This window comes from Rhagoletis pomonella, unplaced genomic scaffold (genome assembly GCF_013731165.1).
Source record: "Rhagoletis pomonella isolate Grant_MI unplaced genomic scaffold, Rhpom_1.0 Rhpom_scaffold_00009, whole genome shotgun sequence".
NCBI lineage: Eukaryota > Metazoa > Arthropoda > Insecta > Diptera > Tephritidae > Rhagoletis > Rhagoletis pomonella.
In genome coordinates this window covers 21660038-21678286 of record NW_023458563.1, presented here as the reverse complement: position 1 = coordinate 21678286, position 18249 = coordinate 21660038, and the positions used below count along the sequence as shown (strand labels likewise).

Sequence of the window (18249 nt, the reverse complement as noted above, 5' to 3'; positions counted from 1 at the left end):
GTAGAACACTTAAAAAAAAATCATCATAATTTCAAACTTGTTTATCAGAAGTGTTTTTGTGTATACAGTTTTATAGTCCATTCGATTTAAGTGCAATAATGTGCAAGTTTCAAGTGGATAAAAGTTGCCGTTGATTTTTTAGAATTTTTTTACCTAATTTGAAATTAAGCGGGTTTCACTGTACTAGTAGAATAAAAAATACATAAATTTTTTGTTTTTTGAATAAAGCCCGTGGATTTTGCATGCTTTTTTCGAAGAACACTACTTTTGACCAATTTTTTTAAGGTCAAGGGGTAATTGCGGCGCAATAGCCACAGTTGAAAGGGATTTTTTTAGCTTTTAAAACCATTTTGATTCGTATCAAAATGCTGCTTCTGTCGAAAGCACTACGATTAATTCGCATGCAGTGTTCAAAAAGCGCACTGTGCGGCTTGTGAAAGGACAAGAGATACCTGTAAAATGCTGTGCATATTTTTCAGATATGAGTTCAGAGACAAAATCTATTAGAAATAGCCAACTTCATATCAGAAAAAAATTTCAATTAGCACGAAAGTGTTCCGGAAGTAGAATCACAATACCGAGAGTGTAATTGAAATTCTTACCCCCCTATATAAGAAGGCACATTCCCTGCCCTTTGAAGCTTTGTCAGGGGTGAAGGTTGCCCTGAAAATCGGTTAGTTGCTGAAAACGACAATATTATAAATTGCGTGCGCTAGACACAGATAAGAGGCAAAAACATGCCCTTTTACAGGGTTGAGTGCAACATCTAACACATTTTGCACCGGGGAAGGACAACATTTTTTGGAAGAAACGAAATCACCATTATTTAAAATTAAGTGGGAAATATTTCTTTCATACATTTCCCCCATATATTTGAAGGGCGCTCATACCAAATTGGACACTTCTACTGCAGAGATCCTAGGGAAGGTCATAGGCAATTTCGATATATCAAGGGGTGCAGCCCCGCCTATACAGATATACATTTTTATGATGCAAATATATCCCGAAAAGTATTTTTAGAGAGCAATGAAATTTGGCACGAAGATATGTTAATTTAATTTAGTACTAACGGCGTTATTGGGAAAGGGGCGTGGCTCCTCTAATTTAAACTGCATTTTTTATACTACTCATATATCTGGAAGTAGTTGTGACAGATAATTGCATTTTGGTGGGAGATTATGTATACGAAATATATCCCAAATTCATCGCGAGTAATAGGCGTTATTGAAAATAGGGGCATGGCACCTCCTGTAGAAATTTGCATACTTTGTATCTCTAGAAGTGCAAGCCTTGTTGTGCAGTACCGGAACTTGGTATGGAGATATATGCAACTGATAGTCATAGAGAAAAATGAGCGATATTGAAAAGGAGGGCGTGGCACATCCCATATAAACTAAATTTTTCATACGGTTTATCTCTGGAAGATTTTATAGTAGAGTATTGGAACTTGGAATCAAGTTATTCCAAACCAATTCTGTATGAGTTATTGGAAAAGGGTGCGTGGCACCCCCGTATAAACAGAATTTTTGATACTGTGTTTCTCTCGAAGTCCTTAAGTTAGAGTACTGGAACTTGGTAGGGAAATATTTGAAATACATCGTATTCTTATTGACAAGAGTGGTGGTTATGTAAAGTCATTCGTAACAACCAAGTATATCATTGTTTTATTTAGAGTATTCAGCATTTTGTATTTAATTGTGGATATAATTCAGCACAACTCAAAGAAAAGTTTCATGCAATTTACCGAGGTATAGATACAAATTCTTTTAATACTGAGTCAACATTAACATCTAGAATCTAGATTGCGATGAATATTGAAAAAAGCTAGCCCATTGTGTGCTCGTTCTCTGCCCTTGCCTGCACATGCGTGATGTTATTTATCTGAATCTGAATTTCTGATAATTTTTAATGGATAACACAGCCCAACAAAAATTTAAAAAAAACTTTGGTACGGCAAATGCTAGAGCCGTGTTTGATAGATTTTTTTTGTTCTAAATACGAATCCGTTGGCATAAAGTTTCCATCAGCTCCAGATTTAAAAAAAAATTAGGTCAAGGTGTCAAAAAATTGGGTTGTTTGCAATATTTAAGAAGCCTAGTAAAGAAACAAAAGGTGATAGAACCTTCCTGGCTTAAATTAAAGCTAGAACTCTCGACTACTATCTCTGAAAATACGATTCCTGCACCTTGACTTGTGACCATCATTTGTTATATACTTTTACTTGTTTTTATTTGCTTTTAGAAAAAATGAGGAAGAAGTGGGATAGAATTTTTGATCGTTTATTATAGGTTTCAAAACGAAGTGTCATTGACATTGGTTACACCAACTGTACATTGAATTCTTGTACAAAAATATATATTTCACATGATTCTAGAAAATTATAAAAATAATAAAATATTATAAAATTATTAGCACCAATAGCTGACGCTATACAAATAATCCAAATATGTCACAATACTCGCTAGTATAATTTTTTAATTTTGTACGTTTCAAAAAATAAATAATCATCCAAAATCTAAAAAAAAAAATTTTAGAACAAGAACGAGTAATGTGCAAATATAGGACTTGACATAAAACGTACGTTTCATAAAACTTAAATTTATTTCATAAAGTGCACGCAATGCTTTCATCGAAAGCGGTCAAAATCCAATGTATACTATAATATCTTTTCAAACACAATATTTGGCTGCAATTTTTTTATACAAATTCCGAAGTATTGCATTCTTGAAAAGTTTTCTGAGATAGTGCTTTTTTGAACTGGCTGCCGAGTTAGCTCGATCTTCCCTCAGCCTTCGATTTGTCTTTGAATCGCTATTTAAAACGACTCTTATATTCAACAATTTTGATTGCGCTTCAGACCATTTCTAATGAAAAATGATGTGGAAAAACAACAACAATTTACCCAGAAGTTAAAGCTACTATCACCACATCTCCTCATCACACTTTTTCACCCCGGTCACTGGGATATGAACCATTAGAAATGGCCTCACGCTCAATAATAATTGCTGATATCTTAAAGTATTTTATACCATTATTATCTTAAACTAAGTGACGGCAAATTTTATGCATATTTCTCTCCCCCTTGCGGCCGGGCCTGAGCTATAGTAAAATAAGAGCAGAAATGCATATAATAAAACGTTCTAAAAATATTTTGCTTATTTGTATAAAAACCTGGGGTGAAACCGGCAGGTATAGGCTAGTAATTGTATAAACATATCCCAAGGCAACTTTTCGAATGAATTTAAATCCCATTTGTTTATACGTAAAACTTCAACTCACCTGGAATATCTATGATTCGTTGTTGGCTCTTGACTGCAGTCCTGTTTTGGACCAGGTGTAACAATCGCTGGATGTGAATTGAGTACATGATGCGGTGAGGTATGTACTGAAGGCAATAGATTCGGTGAAAATCGGAATGGGAAATCACTGTGGGAAAGAAACACGTTTGAAAGGTTTATGCATTGTACATGTATATCGAAAACCCACTTCAAAAATTACACAACTCAGAACCATTTCATAGCACATGCTAATCATATATCACCGTGCGACTAAAACCAAAACGTTTCAAAGCACAGGAAAAAATTAATATGCTCACGAAACTGGAGGCCAAATATAGTAAAACTGCGTTTTTAGTTTTTTTTATGTTAGGACTTTTTGTAAAGAACTTTCAATTTCAAAGATATGATTAATTAAAAAAATTATTAAAAAATTCAGAGCAATGTAGAATAAAACTAAACACGCCAAGTATGAGAAAAGGAGACTTTACATTAAAATTTTTCAGCAACTTACAACAAAACTTCGTTACAGTTTTTGCTGAAAGGTAAATAAAAGGTCTGTTAACATTTTCAGTGCATAATTTCAAAAATGACAAATTTTGAGTGGAGTCACCTTTGAAGAGCGAAAAATATTTGACAGTAGTTTGTGTACCACAGTTAGACTGCTGTCAGTATAGTGTTAATAATGTTATAAAAATTAAAATAAGTTGAACTGTTGCATTTTATAATTTTTATAAATTTTAAGCGTTGAAACACATTTTCACTTTGATAACTCCTTTATCCCTTTCATGCGGTTTTTATTTCATATTGGGATCTAATATAAAAAATTTTTAAGAGAAACTAAAACTAATTACCTATTAAAAAAACGTTAAAAAAATAATTGATTTTTATTTGTTTTTGTTATTTTATGGCCTTATAACAATTATATTCAACAATTTTTATTGAGCTTGAGGCCGTTTTTAATGAATAACTATTGTGGAATAGCAAACTATGTAATTACCTATTAAAAAAACGTTTAAAAAAATATAATTGATTTTTATTTGTTTTTGTTATTATATTCAATAATTTTATTGAGCTTGAGGCCGCTTATAACACTGTGAAACGCATTTTTCTAACCTTAAAAGGGTTTTGCAAAGTTAGCTCGCTTTCAAAAAATATTGGCGTTCAAAATTTGGCCCTTGCATTTAAAAAAATAAAATTTTCATTAAAAAATTTATTCATATTCATTGTCAGATACAATGTAATCATCCAGTAAATTGTTTACGTCGCGCTCTATTACTTCCTCTTCCGTGTCTTCATCTTGTTCTTCGTACGTCTTCATACTCCACCAACAAACGTCCGCTAATATTGCATTAGGCGATTGCTTTCCTCTGTATCTTTAAAACGTTATAAGTCAATTTAACTTTAATGGTCAAATAGAGTTTAGTAAAAGTTTACCTCATCTCCAAAGGAAGAGTAAGCTGATGATACCGCTCGCCTTGTTCGTCTGATTCAGTTGGTAAGCGTTAGCTGAAGTGTTGCAAATAAGTCAAATAAAAAATATCTGTCTTATATTTCAGAAATTCGATGTGGTATTTAAAGTTTCTTATATGGAAAGTTGACGTGGTGTGTTCCAGCCTTATGCAGAAACGGATGTCATGCCTAGAGTCAACCTACTTAATAAATTTGAAGAACTTCGCTTTATTAATTGCCGAAATATGTGTCTTTTAGGCAAGGATGCATTGTAACGTTAATTTTACTGTTTACAAAAAAAAAAGCATTCGTTTCTGTTGAAACGATTAAGTTTTTTATCGTTTAGGTAATTATCAAAATAATTCTATTTTGGTTTTCAACGAAAAGAAATTCCATCGTTGACACTGCAACTGTAGCATGCATTTAGGTGCTAGGTGTTAATAGTGAGCTGGCAATCAGTGTTGCCAGAACTTTTTGGGCCGACCGGCTAGATTGGCAAAAAAAAAAGCGGCTAAAATGTTGTAGTGAAACTTCACATAGACTCTGGCAAGAAACGTCTAAAATGTTTTAGTGAAAATTCACATGCTTTATTTAAATAAATCGCAAGAAACTAAAGACTAGTTAACACCATTAATTTATATCGAGTGTATATTCCTCATCATCAAATGAATCACTATTGTATATATCACCTTAATTCATTAATTTTAAGAGATCGTCATCTACAGTAAAATTATGGCAGCATTTTTCTTCACGTTTTAAACCGTATCTTATATATAAAATAGCGTTTAACGTTTTAACGCATATTGGATTTCTTTGCTTAGTTTTTATTATATTCATTGAACTAAATATTTGCTCTACTTCTGCATTACTTATAGGCAAAACAAGAAAACTAAAAACTAGGTTGCAAAGGTCGGCAAAAGGGTTTTCTCCTAGGGCATTTCGAAATTGATAAACTTCGGCCCAAAATTTTACAGTTGAGTCTAAATTACTCCAGGTATGTAACGTTAACCGTTGCCATTGCATCTCTATGGATGTTATTTCGTCGGCATTATATTTGTGCTTTTGTTGCTGTAGTTGAACAAATACTTTTGGTTTAATTACTCTTAATACATTTCCAACCGAAAAAAGTAATTTTTTTGTAGTGTGGCAATATTTGTAGGGAGGCGTTGGCGTAATTCCTTTATTAAAGTGATAATAAAATAGCGACAATTTTCTCGAATTATTTTCTCGGCTTCGTGGTCAAAAGCGTTTGTGCTTACTTTTGTTTTTAAATACTCTTCAAAACTGTGATAAAACTGAGGAAATGGAGCAAGGTATGGTTCCAACGGGGAGCATATAGGATCAAATGTGTCCGCGCTAATAACCACTAGGGAGCATAGATGCGAAAGTAAAACATTGAGTTCATTAAAAATCTTCATTGGGTCTGCATTATTGCTTTCGAACAACTTGTTTACTTTTTGCACCTGAAAATTAGGCAAATAGTAAAATCGGCTAAAAACGGCTAACTTTTTTTTACAAACCAGCTAACAAATCGGCTGCCGGCTAGATCGAATTTTCTCCGGCTAGTTGCTATCAAAACCGGCTAAATCAAGCCGGAAAACGGCTAAAATGGCAACGCTGCTGGCAATGGCATTCAAACACAACTTTTCGTTGATTTATTTAGTTTCGATGTTAACGATTGATGATTTATTTCGTTTCAACGTTACCGATTGAGTTTCGTTTCGTTAATTCAGCTCTGAAACGAAACAAAATTATGGCTGACTTCCAAAACGCCAATTGCTTTGCATACGTACAAAATAAAATGTTCCATAACGCCGAACTACAAAATATTGACAATGTATACTTTTCCAAAACGTATCCGAAAAGTTATCGAAACGCATCGCTAGAGCAATCAGCGCATCAGAAACAAAGTTGATGCTTCGTTTGTTATTGGTTACCATTGGTGTTTTAAAAATGGAAAAATCAGAGAAATTGTTCATTGCTATATTGAATATTTAAAATTATCAATGTATATGGTTGCAATGTGTCGCAACTCTGCATATAAAAATAGTTTGAATACCGCAGTATAACAGTTTCCAAACATTGTATTGATACGTTTTGGAAGTGAGCCTATTTTGATAAGTTATTTTTGCGCATCAACAAAACGAAATGGATTCATATAGTTTGTTGAGCATCTCTGCTTTTAGGGTTTTCCAGAAGTGCGGTTATATGAAAAGTATGCGCGGTTATTGACCGATTTCGCCCATGTTCAATACCAATAAATAGCACTTGTCCTAGTAACAACCTGTGTACCGAGTGTCAACGAGATAACTAAAACTTTACTTATGATAGAGCTTGCACAGACAGACGGACGTAAAAACGAACGGGCAGCCAAACATGACTAAATCAATTCTTATCGCTTTTCTGAACACATCGATATATATATCCAAGCTTAGGGTTCGAAATTTCAGACTTTCGTATCGATACTGAGTACTCATTCTGGCATCGAGCTCATGGTATCGATACTCTAAAAGTATCAGAGAAAAAGTCTCGATACTACTCAGTATCGGACTCAGTAAAATACGTTTTTTGGGATACTAAAATTATTTTATTCTTCAATCGTATATTTTGTTATTTCCTGAAATTAAAACAAATAAATTTAAAATATTTGATTTTTATTTCATTGCAGAACTTACTTTCACGTTAGAAGTAAGTTTAATCATACAAATATATATATATATATATATATATATATATATATATATTAGGATCCGACACACGAAAACTAGTTCCTAGGTACCTCTAGAAAGTACTTACCAAATCTGAGCTCTTAATATTAACGGGAAGATTATGCTCTTCATAGTTTTCCATTTTCAATTTAGTCTCATATAAAAATGGTCATATCTTATCACCAATAGATCGTTAAACCAGTTGCATCGTCAATATTAATAGGAAATTAACGCTCTACAAAAATGGTCTCATATACGCTTTTCATTAATCTAACCATTTAAAAGATATTCAAGGTCAAAGATTGAAGTATTTTAAGGAAAATAACTTTTTTTGTTTTGAATTTTGTAACTTACCAAAAAAATAATTATTGTCGAATGAGTTTCAATCATTTCTATAGGGAGTTAAATGCTCTACAAAAAAGGTCTCATGTAGTTAATCGATTAATGTAACCATTTAGAAGATATTCACTCCAATGCCTACTGATTTTAATAGTTTTTTAATAAATATCTCCAATTTATCCATTTAATTAATGAATTTTGAGATAATTTATGATATATTTCAGAAAAAGAAGGTTTTTATTTAAGGAATATCATCAAACATATCAGAAAAAAAATTCGATTTCGCCATATGAAATTTTATAATTCAATACAGTATTGATACAAAAATATATTTTTCTTTTAGTTTAAGTTATATAAGTTGACTTGATTGAAAATTGAATTGATAAAAATTGATAAACTCAAATTCTCATGAATATTTTCAAAATTCATAAATTGAATGGATAAATTGAAAATATTTATTGAAAAACTATTAAAATCAGGCATTGGGATTCTACTGCGAATATCTTATAAATTCTGCATTTTCGTGAACTTTGCGTAAAGTTTTATGGCCTTATTCATAAAAAATAAAAAAAGGTTTATAAACTGAATGAAAATGTCATTTTATTAAGCTCTTTAAACGTACTTTATTTTTTATGAATAAGACCATTAAACTTTAACTTACTTATTTGGTTTATGTTATGCAACAGACTGCACGCAATTTAAGTTTATTTTAAATGATGGACAAAATTGAATGATAGTAATCCATATAAGCAAAGAAAGCAATGGAAGAAAAAATTTAAAAAGTGTGTTTTTTAAAAAGTTTTTGATACTACGAGTACTTTGCAAAGTATCCAGTAAAATCACCAAATAAGGTATCGAGTATTAAAGTACTCAGTTTTATACCCTCAGTTTCGATACTTACTCAATATCGATAGTATCGTTCGGTCCCTATCCAAGCTAAATTTTGACCCGCTATAACTTTTGAAAGCGAGCTAATTTTTCAAAACGCTGTTAGAGTTTTTTTTTTACGTCAAGTTCTATCGATTTGTGTTGGTCGCTTTCGCGTTAGAAGTTATGGCTGCTATATCGGAGATCACAACATCTCATAAGACGTCTTCAACCGCCGTCACTGGGAGGGGTTTCGACATAACTTCCATGGACATAACTTCCAACGAGCAGTGACATAAGTTCTATTGAAGTGAAATTACTACCATCGATCGATTTTTGGTCTATGGAAGTAGGTAAAGTCTGACATTACTAGCAGTTATGTCAGTTCCATGATAATATCGTATATTAAATGAGCCGCTCACTACACAAATTGCTGAACTCCACTTTAAAAAATCTTAAATTTTAGTGTCAAAGCTCGAAGGCGCAAAATTAGATTTTTTCACGAGATAAAGTAATGGATATAAGATTTTGGTAGCATCGCAGCCAATTTTCGAATGTTTTCGAAGCTGTTGGTTAAAACCGGTGAGCGGAACTCTTATGACTTATACGGTTCTTTTTTAACTATGTGCTTTATTTTTAGAAAATTTTGAATGAACTATCTGTTTTCTGTTTAAAAATTCGGACCACTTCGGCTTTAGAAAGCTAATGCTGCATTCGGAAAACGTTTTCCTATTAACGGGAATTTCTTCAGTTTTAATTCGCTTCGAGCTATGAATGATGGTTATCAGCCACCTCTCAAGAAAAAACACAAACCCTTCGGCGGGATTCTGAAATCGATAAGGCTTCCAAGTTATTGTGAGAGAACCAAATAAATATCAAAAATTTTTATCGAAGGTGGCTTTAGAAGAGGTAGTCGAGAAAACTTCATTAGAAAACGATGAAGAAGACATTGAAGTTGAGGACGAATTGGATGATGACTTGATCGAGTTTTCTAAGGAAAATTCGAAAGCAAACACTTCTGACGAGCCTCAAGGAGTTCTAAGTTTTGGAAATCTCAAAACCTGTATAAACTATAAAATAAATCCGTGCGAAATTTTATTTATTCCCGGTTGTCATATAACAATATGCGAATTCTGTCTTAATCCTTCAAAGTTTGAAAATTGCCGTGAATGCCAAGTAAATATTCAAAGTGTTGTGCGAATGATATTATAATTTATCGTTAGTATAAAATCATATAAATGAAAAAAAAAATAAATATCAAATTGTCACGGTTGACCTGAAGCCGTAATTGATTTTTGCTGCCACTTAAATAGTAATAATTAGATTGCCAGAGGGGAGCGGAGCGCTCCGATCGCTCACTGGATGTCGCTCCCCCTCTTTGGCCATCTAATTATTGTAGAAGTTAAGTCATGACATAACTTCCACAAGATTATCGAGGAAATCTTCTGTAAGTTATGTCATGCTCAATAAAAATTGTTGAATACAATTTAATTAATTAAAATTTTTATAAAAGTTTCGACCGAACCTGATTGAAAATCAGGCTGCGATAAATGCTCTTGGAAAATTTGAAGGAAAGAGTGCTTCAAGACAGCAAAGATCCGCCATTTGTTTGACGAACTATGCCATAGGTAACCTTCTCTGTGTACAAATAAAAAAGTTACGACAAAAACAAAACATAAAATTGTTGCACAAGTTTATTACTAATTTATTTGTTGTTATTATTGATTGAAGTGAAACTTCTTTAGAGGCGGTTGGTTGGTTGGGAGTAAATTGGCAAATCAACGGAAATTGCACACGGAAATGGTGCAATGGAAATTGCACATGGAAATGGTTGGAGCCGAAACAAGTGCTTCTTGAGTGTATGCACATATGAATTTAACAAAAACTTGCTAATAAAAGGTTAAAGAATAAGACTTAGAAAAAGACCAATACAAGAATGAAAGTAAAGGTGAGTACGTACATAGATAAAGAAAAGGATAAAGGCAAAGGTAAAAATATAAACAAAAACAAAGATGCGTAAAGATAAAGGCAAAAATGAAGGCTAAGAAAAATTTAAACACTTTGCTTATATAAGGGCAAAGGTGCAGGGAAACATATAGATGAAGAAAATGATAAGCATAAAAGTAAAAACAAAGATAAATATAAACAAAAAGGTGAAGATGAGGATACCGATCAAAGTAAAGATGAAGACAGAGGGAAAAAGATTAAAATAAAGGTAATTTTAGAAAAAAGGATAAAGATAGAGACACAGAGACTCAATCGGGGAACTATTTTGGGATTGTGGAGATTTTCGGGATTCTCGGTACATACCGATATAATAATCGATATTTTTATTGGTTTTGTTATCGATATTTTTATAGATTTTGTTATCGATTTTGCCATCGATATTTTCGGAACTTGTCGATATAATCGATATATTTATCGATTTTGTTATCGACATTTTTGTCGATTTTGTTATAGATTTTTTAATCGATATTTTAAACGATTTTGATATCGATATTGTTATTGATTTTGCTATCGATATAGTTATAGATTTTGTCATCGATTTTTGCCATCGATTTTGTTATCAATTATTTATCGATTCTGTTATCGATATTCGAATCAATTTTTGATATCGATATTTTTACGATATTTTGTTATCGATTATTTATCGTTTTGGTAATCGATTTTTGTTATAGATTTTGTTATTGATTTTGCTATTGAAATTTTTATCGAATTTGTCATCGATTTTGTTATCGATATTTTTATCGGTTTTGTTATCTATATTTTGTTGGATGTTACTATCGATTTTGTTATCGATAGAGTTTAAAGATAAAAATTAAAATAAAGGAAAACAGAATAACATAAATGGTATTAGAACGAACAGGTAGGGTTATAGATCGAAAAAAAAGAAAAAAACATAACCTTAAGCAAAAGCAGATGTATATATGTATGTACATATATATGTACATATGTATATTGGTTATGAGCCCAAGCGCACTTACTTTTTATTTATTTTTATTTTTGTTTATGTTATTTCATATCTATAAATAAATATTTGCATGAGTATATGTACATACATATATGTTTGCGAATAAATTTACCTTGATAACGTTGTGTTGATGGGTAATGATGAGGGATAGGGACTTCTAAAACTAGATGCTGCTGAATATACAGATGGGGTATGCCTAGAAAAGATGCAATTATTAAAATTTTCTAAGTATATATGTACATATACATATGCTATGGAAAATGTATTTAATATAAATTAACATAAAAGTCTAGTGTGACATTCGACGGGTTTTTGTCTAAAATTCTGAGGGCCGTTTACTTAATGTCTGGTTAAGCGCTTGAACAGAACTTTAACAGAAGCTGCAGCCGCATTCCGACTTTCGTTATCGTTAAAACTCCATCGCCAAAAAATGCTAAATGAATTTTAGCAATTCTTACCGACTTTCGCGATTCTATCTTAAAAAGGCATCTCCAAAAATCGTTATTTTTCGGTTAATTTTTTTGGCAGATTTTAGCGATTAACAAAACGAACCGGATAAAATGAGTGAACGGTATTGCGTAGCGTATTTTGCATCGCTAAAAATCTCCATTTTTCGCTTGAAAAGTGTAAAATTGGCGACGAGAATATATCAACAAATCAGAGCTAATATTTCCATCGTTGTTCGTTTAAACTGCTGAACTGTATAAAAAACATTGGCGCGTATTCATAGTCCAGCCACTAAGTCGAAACTAATAAAGTTGCAACTTAAATTTAAGTACCAACTTAAAATTCACTTCTATTCATAGTCGCATTTCAGACTTCTACTAAGTAGTTTTAACTTAGTTTTACGATATTGCAAAACGACTGTGAAAATGTATCGATTTTTCTTTACGATATTTTCGAAAAATGACATTTTTATTAAATAATGTCAAGTTTGATAATCCGTTTATGTAATTTTTACTTTCATTGCATGTTTATGCAAAAGAATAAGGTATAAGTTTCTTGTGTGTGAAATAGCCAGAACTACCGCAATGATGTGAAGTCGATGTTTATCGAAAGCATGCTGTGAAACATACAAACACATATCTAAATGTTATGCACTAATTTGCTTTAAAAGAACAAGCTTGAAGTTGACTTATTATTTCAGCATTTATATATGTAAATCATTCTAATTATAAAATTGTGATGTAGCCTTATTCGAATTGTAATACGCATTTTATTTCATCTTCCGATTCAAATGGATCGCTCTTTGTAAATTTCAATTGGAGATCATTAAATTTTTAATAATTTTTGCATATTTCGTTTTTTTTTCCTTAATTTAATAAAATACTTCTTCCTAGTTACGACTTAATTGCAGCTGCAGCCGAAACTAAATTTTAAGTTGGTACTTAGCCAGAAAAGTCGAAACTAAGGCGACTATGAATAGCTTTAGTTGTAACTTAGGATAGTTTCGACTTAGTTGTGAACTAAATATGACTATAAATATGCGCCATTTTAATTAATAGGAAAAATGGAAAACAGCAATAGAAAAAGAGTGACAAAAGACGAAAAATGTATGCTTGTTCAAATTTTTGAGCATTGTTGAAAATAAATAAAATAAAATACAACTTTTTGATATACAACGCTTTTATAAATGGACTAAAAAGTAGAAAATAATATTTCCCAATCCCATAGAATTTGTTTTGACAACTTTTGATTTTAAAATTATAGCAAAAGTCATTATAAACAATTTATGAGATTGAAAACGAAAAACATGGAGCGCATGCCATACAAAGCATTCGATTTAATTGACAATAGTCAAACTACATAACAAAGCTTTAAAATTTCTACAGCGCTAGTACAAATTTGAGATCGATTTTAAGCGATCGTTATTCATATACCCACATATGTACATACATTTATTACTTTTCATATCAATTCAAGTCTTTTACATGCGCCCCACGATTTTCATTTTCAATGTCATAAATTGTTTATAATGACTTTTGCTAAAACTTCAAAATCAAAAGTTATCAAAACAAATTCTATGGGACTGAGAAATATTATTTTCTACTTTTTAGTCCATTTATAAAATCATGGTATACTAAACAGTTTTTTTATTTTATTTATTTTCTACTTTTTAGTCTTGTCTGTATAAAATTTTGCAATAGGTATTAATTAACTGGTCCCTGATTGGGCTCAGGCTCCTTACCAACTGGTCTCCAAACACTAGTTACCAACTGATCCTACTGGTTACCAACTGGGCCCCCCGTACCCCAAGGCACTCGACCAAATTTACCCACTGAGACAAACACCATGTGTTGGTCTCTGTCTAGCCCTTCGAAATTTTTTGCTGCGCTATGCGTTACATCTTCGCAAATTTTAGCCCTACCGAAACCAAAGATGTATACATGTCAATAATAGATACTGTGCGACACCAAAAAATACCTGGGAAGTTATGTATATTTTCTGGTAGGTCTTTTCGAATAAAACAAGAATCGAAATATTAAATTTGCCAAACACTCCCAAAATCTTGATTGAGCGTTAAAAAACCGGTTTTTCGTACTTTTGCGCACTTATGAGCCTGTAACTTAGTTGATTATGAACCGAGTTTCAGTTTATTGCCGGGTTTAAAAAGCAGAAACTTGGTCTTTCCAACGATATATATGCGAAGTCTTAAGAGATCTGTGTTTATTTACCCAGCAAACACATTTTTTGTTAAGTTTTTTCGCCTTTTTAAATTTTGGTGAGGTTTTTACGCACTGTTTTATAAGAAAATCATACTAGCCCTAAATTGATTGTAAAACTAAATTTAATAACGAAAAAACTAGGGTTTATCTTAAAAAATCCGACGAAAGTTTACTGAGTTATTAAACTTTTTATGAAAAAAAATAATGATAAAAAAATATTATTTTTGGCTATACAGCTCAAAAATTTTTGCTTGACCGTTTTTGTTTTAATTTGGCGTTTTCTATGATCGACAAGTATGATCGTCCCAAGAGCCGCATTAAATAGGCCGGAAAAACGTTCTAAACCTGCACCTGCATTTATGGCTAGGATATATGTATGAAACTATTCTCGCAGTCTTGAAAAGCCCTTGCACGGTGCACGGATTGCACGGTCTGCAAAGCTGTCCCATAAGAAAACCTTTTTTTTTCGTGCAATCCATGTACCGTGTAAGGGCTTTGCAAGACTCCGAGAATACCCATAATTTGTAAAAATATTGGATGCAAATAGCAACGCTTTTTGTCATCTTAAAGTGGTAACTCAAAATTAAGTGTAGCCAAAATAAAAAGAGGTAATACATTTTTTAGTCTCCCATCTAGTACTTTATCATCGGTTTTATCTCTTTTAATGAATTGTAGGCATTTTCATAGGACCTCAAATTCGTAAAATTATGAGCGACGTGCAATAATTTCTTTGAAAACCACAGAAGCAATGACTATGTCACGGTTGTTAACGAATTTTTGAAAGCTTACGGTGGAATGGGTTACATATAACATGTCCATAAAAATTCAATTCCTTCATTCGCATTTGGACTTCTACCCACATAATTTGGGCCGGTTCAGTGATGAACAAGGTGAACACTTTCACCAAGAAATAGCTACAATTAAAAAGCGTTTCGGAGGAAGAAATAAAATAAGAAAATTTCAGAATATTGCTGGTCACTACAATGAGAAACTGATAATGCTGAGTTAAGAAAAAACGGCCAAGAAAACATTTTTGAGTAGTATAGTCAAAAATAATATTTTTGCACAAGCTTTGTTTTCATAAAATGTTTAATAACTCGGTAAACTTTCATCTGATTTTTGAAAATAAACACTAGATTTTTTCGTTATTAAATTAAATTTTACAATAAATTTAGAACTCGTATGGGTTTCTTATAAAATAGTGTGTGAAACCCTCACCAAGATTTAAAAAAGGCGAAAAAAGTAACAAGTAAGAAAGCCTAAGTTCGGGTGGAGCCGAACATTAAATACCCGGCGCAAGTTTTAAATATATGTTTTTCACCTTTCCGAAAGCTACCGCCACATGGTAAGCCGGGTAGTATCAATTATTAAAATATCGTCCTTAAATTTCGAAATATTGAAGTTTCAAGCATTTCTGAAATTTACCGTTATATGAAAAGCGGCATCAATTTTAGTCCGATTTCAATAATTTTCAACGTTTTGCTGTTATGTAGCAAGCACTATCACCATACCGAGTTTGGTACAAATTGGTAGAACGGTTACCGAGATACATATATGTGATCATAAGTGGGCGGTGCCACAAAATTATTGTAAATATCAATTTTGAGTGAATAATCTTCAGTAGTTACTAAAATATCGCAGTTTTCGTATTTCCGAAAATTACCGTTATATGGGAGGTTGGCGTGGTTATTGTCCGATTTTGCCCATTTTCAATACCATCTGTCCTACGCCCGAAAGTTTCGTTAAGATATCTCGATTTTTACTCGAGTTATCGTGTGCGCAGACGAACAGACGGACGGACAGACAGTCACCGCTTAATCGATTTCTCTCTTCATTCTGATCATTTATGTATACATTTGGCTATATCTATCTCGATTCGTTTTGCCTGTTACAAACATCCGTTATATGAACAAAGTTATAAAAGTGGTTCACAATTGCGCTCGGGTATAAACAAAAAATATGTTTGCTGGGTAAATACACACAGATCTCTTAAGGTTTCTTTACTCACATATGTATATATCGTTCGAAAGGCCCAAGTTTTTTCTTTTTAAACTGAAACTCGGTTCATAATCAACTAAGTTACAGGCTTATAAGTGCGCACAGGTACGAAAAACCAGATTTTTAACGGTAAATCAAGATTTCAGGGGTGTTTGGCAAATCTCATATTTTGATTCTGGTTTTACTCGAAAATACCTACCAGAAAATATACACAACTTCCCAGACATTGACTGCTTTATTCTTTTTTGTAGCACTGAGTAATTCAACGAAATTCAGATACATAGGTATGTATTGTATTTTATCAGACTTTATTTACCCGTAGCGAATTTCATGCATTAATCACTTAAGTGTCTTGTACGGCCATCTTAAGTTTCCAATGACTTTGGGTTCCGTTTATTTATATGGAAGTCGTTCATGACTTTTTCATACAAATGGTAATTAAGTCGTTGGTGGCCAGTTATGCAGTGATCATTGATGCCATTCAAGCCACAATGTCCTGCAATGAACTTTTTATAAGTGACCGCTGCAAGACATTGGCTGTTATATGTCTTTGATAGGAGTACACCTGAATGACATTATCACCTGCGTCATTCGGGCAGGATCTGCAATTCACTTTCTGCCAATTTGAATTCAAGGCGAGGTTGATTTACAACTTCCCTGTCCTCATACAATGCATTTTGTTAATGCCCCACGTCCACAGGTTTTTTGCTCTAATATGCTAAAGAACGTCCATATATAACATAACAAATAAATTTTATAAATTGTTATATATTGCTTTAACTTGTTTTTGTTATTTTATTTTATGACTCATATGTGACTCATGGACGTAGGACGAAACAGTTTCTTTGCCACGTTCAATGAGTCACATGTGAACACATCGAGCAAAGTTGTTTTTGAGTTACATTTAGGGATGTTCCGATACAAGTAAATACGAGTATGTACTCGATACTTTTGTTTCGATAAAAACTACTTTTTTTACTCGAATCGTTGTTTCGATACCTACGTGGTATTGGAGTGCAAGGTGGCAAAGTCTTTCTGGCCACGGGTGGACCGGGGGCGGTCTGGGGAGCTCTTGACACTAAACAAGGTGCATCTCTCACTATTGGTGGGAGTGCTTACTGGTCACTGTGTGATTGGTAACCATGCTGTAAGGCTGAATGTTGCGGATAACCTTTACTGCACCAGCTGCATGGAGGATAATGAGGTGGAATCATCTCAACATCTGCTGCTCTGGTGCCCCGCCTTTGCGAGCCTAAGGTTTAAGCACCTTGGGTCGCACTTTTTTCACACTCCCGATGAGCTCACGGGAGTGGACATTAGTCGACTGAAGAGCTTCGTTGTGGGCACGGAGCGTTTCTCCGGCAAAAAGCCATAGGTGTCGTCCTTCTCCCATAGTTTCCTCCCTCTTTCCCCTCCCTGCGTCCCTTTTTCCCTCCCCCTTCTGAGGACATCACAGCGGACAGCTTAGTCGAGTCCAAGTGTGCCTCCACATGCGGAGGCAGCCCTAACCTAACCTATATTTATTGTGCGCTTTTTCTTTTTACTAAAAGAGAACTATTTTTACGTTAGGTTTTTTGCCGTACGTCCACGTATCATTTAAAAAAATATCGCGTACCCTTCACACCAAAAAATTTGTCCGAAATTGTACACATGTGACTCATGAACTTAATTCAACACGCCCTCGTGAGTCACATATGACTCATTGGAGAGGGAAGTTGTTAAAATTCACTCGGAAGTGAATTGCAGAACCTGCCTGATTGTCAGCAGTATGTCGTTTAGGATTCACAGAATGTGCGACGATGTCACTAAATAATCATTAGTGACGATGTCACCAGTGACCATTTTCGCTACTGGGATATATTCTCTTTCAACATACGCACATGCACATATGTATGCACATTAGGGTGGTCCAAAAAAAAAGTAAAGTCGGAAATTTAATGCTCTCACCCCCTAGGATTGTTCTATACCGAAAA

The 18249-nt window shown here is 33.2% G+C and overlaps 1 protein-coding gene across 1 annotated transcript in view; it reads right to left on the bottom strand.

Annotated features, from left to right (window-relative positions):
• Positions 1 to 18249, bottom strand: part of LOC118745625 (protein pangolin, isoforms A/H/I/S-like) — a gene marked incomplete at its 3' end in the record, with an annotated part of 680824 nt that overhangs the window by 31039 nt on the left and 631536 nt on the right. The window contains 2 exon segments of the mRNA XM_036479157.1: positions 3280 to 3426; positions 11725 to 11808. Coding sequence (XP_036335050.1) covers positions 3280 to 3426; positions 11725 to 11808 — 231 coding nt within the window.